The sequence below is a fragment of the Carassius carassius genome, chromosome 17, assembly GCF_963082965.1.
Source record: "Carassius carassius chromosome 17, fCarCar2.1, whole genome shotgun sequence".
Taxonomy (NCBI): domain Eukaryota; kingdom Metazoa; phylum Chordata; class Actinopteri; order Cypriniformes; family Cyprinidae; genus Carassius; species Carassius carassius.
The window spans coordinates 13,752,928-13,759,043 of record NC_081771.1 but is presented as its reverse complement, the minus strand read 5'-3'; the positions used below and the strand labels follow the sequence as shown (position 1 = coordinate 13,759,043).

General features: G+C 35.0%; 1 protein-coding gene across 1 annotated transcript in view; it reads left to right on the top strand.

Annotated features, from left to right (window-relative positions):
* The first annotated feature begins 4,899 nt into the window (after positions 1–4,899).
* The window catches only part of LOC132161147 (vasoactive intestinal polypeptide receptor 1-like), a 36,744-nt gene continuing 35,527 nt past the window's right edge, over positions 4,900–6,116 (top strand). Inside the window, exon 1 of the mRNA XM_059570966.1 lies at positions 4,900–5,285. Coding sequence (XP_059426949.1) covers positions 5,202–5,285 — 84 coding nt within the window. The 5' untranslated portion in view covers positions 4,900–5,201. The remainder of the gene's footprint in view (positions 5,286–6,116) is intronic.

Below are 6,116 nucleotides of genomic sequence, written 5' to 3'. Positions count from 1 at the left end.
TAAGATCAGATATCAGATCATATGAATGTGTAATATGACACATTTGCTTTGAACAATTTTTTGTAATATCAGTTTAAGTCAGATTATTTTGATGGAACCCTCTAGACAGCTGTTGATAAGTAACTCTGCAACTACATGTCAACTAGCAGTCATTGGAGTATTAGTAGTATGTCTGCTAAATATATGCCTACACTTTATTTTGAAGGTTCCCCAACAGACTGACTATAAGTAACTTTGCAAGTACATCAACATTCTACCCTAACCTTAACCTAAGCCTAATACTCTAATGAGAGTTAGTTAACATGTAGTTGCAAAGTTCCTTATAGTCAATTGACCAAGGCGGCCATCAAAATAAAAGGTAACCTAACATATAGACAGTGTATTTTTTCAGTTGAAATTATTTACTAGCTCACATCAAAATCAATATCAGCCTCACAGTAAACACTCAAATAACTCTCCACACCTGTGATACTGTGCAGATCTTAAATAAACTATGTAATGATATGCAGTTTTGGGCAAAGTTACTTTTAAAAGTAATGCATTACTATATTGCATTACTCCCTAAAACAGTAACTAATTATGTTACTTAGTTACTTTTTATGGAAAGTAATGTGCTACATTACTTTTTAAATATGAGCAGGGATTGATTGTTTTTAATATAAGAATTTCTATTTATAGCAAATATATAAGCCCTTTCATACCAAAAAGTTTAATGAATAAACCTCAGGCTTAAGGAAAAGTAAATTCAGGTTCGACACTCAGTAATAATAATAATAAAAATAAAAAAAAAACAGTGAAGCACAACTGATAGTTTATCTAAAGTCATTTTTGCTTATTAGTATGGTTGAAATGGAACATCAAATGTCAGCAGCAAATACATTAGTTAATAAAATGGGATTAGATGCATTTGTGTTATTTAACATATTTAATTATTGCAAGTTTGCGTCATATTCTGAGTTTGCATTTCACTGTTATAATTCATTTTGCTCACACAACACCTTTGTACTTCCGATTTCTCCCAATATGGGGACAGGAAACTTGTCAGTCAATAAATGGGAAAACAAAGTAACTGGCGTTACTTAAAAAAAAAAAGAAACTTTATGTAAATACAGACTGATAATAAAAAAGAGAGAAAATCCCAGCAACACAGTAGTTGCTGTATAACTTTACAACAGCTACACTGTTTAGTAAAAAATACAGCAAGATTTGTTTGACATCAAAACAAAAATGACAAAAATGCTTTCTAACTTCTTGATACACAGAACGCTAGTGTTTGAGGGTTATTTTTTATAATAAATAAAGTGAAAACAAGTAGACAGTATAGAAACAGAATAGAGAGTGCAAGTGTTAGAGGGGCAAGTGAAAATGGAAGGATATGTTTTTAGCCATTTCTAAAAGATTGCTAAGGAATGCTTGGCTTGAGCTGGGTAGGTCAGGTATTTCATGCCTCTTTGGGATTGCACTATAAATATGCCATTAATTTGCAGAATGCAAGCTTCTGGAGAGCACATAAGCATAGCAGTGGTATAAAAAGCCATGTTTCTGAATGACAGAACCTAGTGATGCCATGTTGACAAAGAAGAGAAGTGGTCCACAAACTGAGCCTTGAGGCACCCCAGTAGCTAGACTTGGACACTTCGCCCCTGCACGATACCCTGAAGGACCTATCTGAGAGGTAAGACTCAAACCACTGGAGTTTGGCCCCTGAGATGCCCTTTGCCAGCAGTGTTGACAAGATGATCTGGTGGTTAACCGTATCAAAACACAGTGGACAAATCCAGCAAGTACTGAAGTTTTTGAAGCAGCTCTTGCCAGTCTTAAGGCTCCAACAACTAAGAGCAAGGCAGTCTTGATTACATGCCCAATACTGAAGACAGACTGTTAACTTTCCAAGAGTTTTTTATGTGTGTGAGAAAAGCATGGTAAGCTATGTTTGCTGGTAAGATGTTTGACAGTTTGTGGTGTGGAGAACTTGTGCTGATGGTTTTAATTTTTATTAAAGAAGAATGTGGCAAAGTCATCGCCTGTTAAGGAAGGAGAGGGAGGAGGAGGAAAAAGGAGAGAGGTAAATATTTTAAATAGCATTCAAGAGTTAGATTAATTGTTCATTTTGTTGTGGTAGTGTGTCCTTTTTACTCACGTAAATGTACTTCATTACTGTCCACTTCTGATTATATATTGCAATGTATTAAAACAAATTTAGCATTCCCCAAAACCATCTTTCTTCAGTCCTTTACATTTTTTGAAATGTCAATACCTTTGTGTTTTTATGGAATCTTCAGATGATTTTTCTGAGACTGAGAGGATTTTGTTGTTTACTATATAGAGAACAAATGAGTTAGAGTGAAAGTGGGAGAAAGAAGGAGAAGTAGAATATTGCTCTATTTTTTTCTATGGAAAAGTCTGAAAATTTAATCCGACCATTAGTCACAGAACTGAGTATTTATCACACAACACAATGGGTGTTCACCACAGTCTTATTGATCAGTATCTGTTAAACAGGCTTATTTTGAGGACAGCTGTCATGGAAATCAATGTTTATGACAATCTGCCCTTAAAACTAATTACCTCATTCTTTCTCTCAGCATGACAAGGTAGTTGGAAGCAATATGGGTCTACTGTCCAGCTAAGAAAATATTTAACCCTTGCTGGATAAAAACATCAAATACATATGCAAATTATCTTTTCCCCTTAGGGACAGCCTAAGCAACACAGATACTCAATTGTGATCATAAGCGTATTTGTCATAGTCCCTGCTGTTCATTAAATATGTTAAATGGCCATTCAAACAAGACAATCACTATTCAGACAATGAAATTGAAAAAGGATAAATGAAAGCAATGAAAAGACCTGAAAACTGAAAAGAAATATAATTTAGGTATGGAGGAAAAGACAATATAGACCATAAAACTGTGAGAGGCATGCATAATTTATCACATTATGATAGATAATTAACTGACCAATTACTGAGTTGAGTTGAAGGTCTCTTTCATCTTTCTTTTTCTTCCTCACAATGAAAAAAAAAAAAAAAAAATCCAGCTCGAGCTTATGAATTTGTGCTTTCATTTGGTCACTCTTGTTGTTCATGAACTGAACTTAAATTCAGACCCTGCGGTGCATCAGCTTGACTGCACAAAAAATCTTCGATCTTTTGACTTTGGAATATCAGTGGGCAGTTTTTAGAAGAACTCAGTGTTTCCACAAAAAGGTAGAATATTTTTAAAAAGCCTTTGTCCTACAACATGGTTCATCTGCGATGAAATAAGTTCATCTCATACAGGTCTCCCAATGTAACATTTCTTTTCCTTACTGTGTTTTAAAATTCTCATTTGATATTACTAAATAGAACATTATGTTGTATATTTGATGTAATGCAATGTGTTTATACGGTTAAAAGTAAAAACAAAACATACTATTTTCCACATAATGTACATAGTTGTTGTTCCTCTATGCCCCGGCTTTCTGAAACGCATTCTGAAAAGTAAGGTGTGCGCTGATTGGCCAGCTATCCAGTGCATTGTGATTGGCCAAATACCTCAAGCGTGTGACGGAAATGTTACGCCCCTTACTATACTGTGCATTATTTGACACGGTGCGATGAGACAAAACCAATAAAACCTATTACAAACGAGGCATTTGTTGCATCCATTGGGGACATAATTACTGATTATTATGACTTATGCGTTTTTACACATTGTGTATTGCGCTGTGTAAACAATAAACAATGTCTGCATTTGTGATCAGAGCGCTCAAACTTGTACACCGCTCAAAACTTGTATTTGAATCATCAGTGGCAAATTCTTCAAATATAAAAAACTTACTTACAGGCTGCGAGTCAGAAGCGCCAGACTGTCCTTGCAAAGTTGGAACCGCCCCTCTTTATAGAAACAGCCTTTGAGCACAGACGGCATTGTCGGCTACTCTGCAGGTTCAGGCAACAGCCCTCCATAAAATCCACTGCACACATCTGAATAGTTGGGTTGAACTGTTCTGGAACAGTGTTGTGAATACAACTTAAAGGGGTCATATGACGTCGCTAAAAAGAACATTGTTTTGTGTATTTGGTGTAATGCAATGTGGTTTAAGGTTAATGTACATCATTGTTTCTCCTCTATGCTCTGCTTTCCTGAAATGCGTCGTTTTTTACAAAGCTCATCGCTCTGAAAAACGAGGTGTGCTCATATTGGCCAGCTATCCAGTGCGTTGTGATTGGCCGAATGCCTCAAGCGTGATGAAAATATTACCCCCCAACCACTGTAATGTTGTGTGAAATCGCAGGAAATATTGAAATCGCATCGCATGACCCTTTTAAAAAATCTCTATTATTATTATTATTATTAACTTATTTTTTAAGATAAAACGCTTCTCAATAGTTAAAATGCGTTTTCTAATTCTTTTAATAAAATTTCTAGACACCTATACATAAGGGGACAGCTCAGGAATAATTTATTACTGGTTCCTAGTGATTGTTTAAAAAAAAAACAAAGGCCTACATTAACATTGACATCATTTTCCTTCATCTTTCATATAAAGTTACAAAGTCCTCATAATTGTTTAGGTTCCTCATAAAACGTTTAGGTTGTGTATGTGATCGATGTAGCATGTTTAGCATCGATAGCCTAAATGATCGGTGGATTAGTGCTGGAAAATCATTAGTAAATGGCAAAATTAAATATATTTAATAATATGAACAATAATATTTTACTCCAATTACCTAATTGTATTTCAGGAGTTCGTGCATTTAGGTAACCGCAAGCCTCCGTCCCATTCTCTCGTGGGAAATTTTTTTTTTTTTTTTTTTTTTCACCCAAAACAGTTTTTATAAGGGTATGACTGGAAATCAGAGTTTATCGAATGAGTGAAGTCACCCTCATTTCGTGCGTGAAGGGGAGGCGGACCGTGCCTTCATTTCTCCACACGCGCCACTCTTGTCTTCTCTTCTGCCCAGTGTGTGCTGGGAACTCGCAACGGAAGGTTGTTTGCGGTCTGTTACGAGGAAAAAACGCGTGATTCAATTACAAATATTACGATCTCCATAAGACATTATGTAGGATTGAGCATATGTGCCAAACGGCAGCAAGCAGTATGGTTGGAGACATCGAGACTTCTGGAAAATATCCAGAGATCTAACAGAGGCTCCTGTGTCATCTGGTTAGACACTAACAAACTTCATTCGTTCCTATTATACCGGAGTCTTAATTATGTTTCTCTTCAGAACTTGGTCAACTGTAAGACTGGTCGCCGTTTTACTGAGTTTGGGGATTCACCAGAGCAACTGGAAGGCAGTAAGTTATCAGTGTGTGATCCTATGCTCTTAACATTTATACAAAATATTTGAATATTTAATTGATGCACTATCTTTACCAATTAGTTTTGTGCAGTTCTATTTTAATTAAAGTCTTTGCAAATTGATCATATGTATTGTAGCCAGTGGTTTCTGCTGTTGTCCCTGATATAAAATCTTGTTAGGCTAGTTGTATAACATATGTATGGATTTTTTATTTATTTATTTTCCCAATTAACTTTATTGTAGATTAAAATACATATTCACATATTGGGTGTAATGTTACAGCATAATTAGGCCACATTATCACTATTTCTGTTTTTTGTAACAAATTCATTTTTAAAAGTACAAATATAAATAATATGAAATTATAAGAATATGTAATTATAGTCATGCTGAGATAATTAACAAATACTGTTTTAAATTGGGTATAGCGTGACAAAACATAGGATTAAGTTTAAGTTGACTTTCCTAAAGTATTTCATGGCAGATATTAACATTTTCCTCCAGCTTCATGTGATGTTTTTCTTGAGAGAGATTTACATATCTATTTTAAAAGGCATCGCAATGCACCACTGACTTAGAAAATGTATAGTGTATGCTGTTTGAGTGGCATATCGTAGAAGTTAAAAGCGTTCGTAATAGCACTGCCTCCAGATTTAGACGAGATGTACTTGAGAGAGAATAAATATACATGTTATGTATATAATATAATAGGAATGCTCAAAAGATACATTTATTTTAAAAGGCATCATACTAAGCTAATGATGTAGATGAAGTATAATCCATGCTATATGATTGCCACTGTATTCTCTAGGGATCAGTCCAGTGC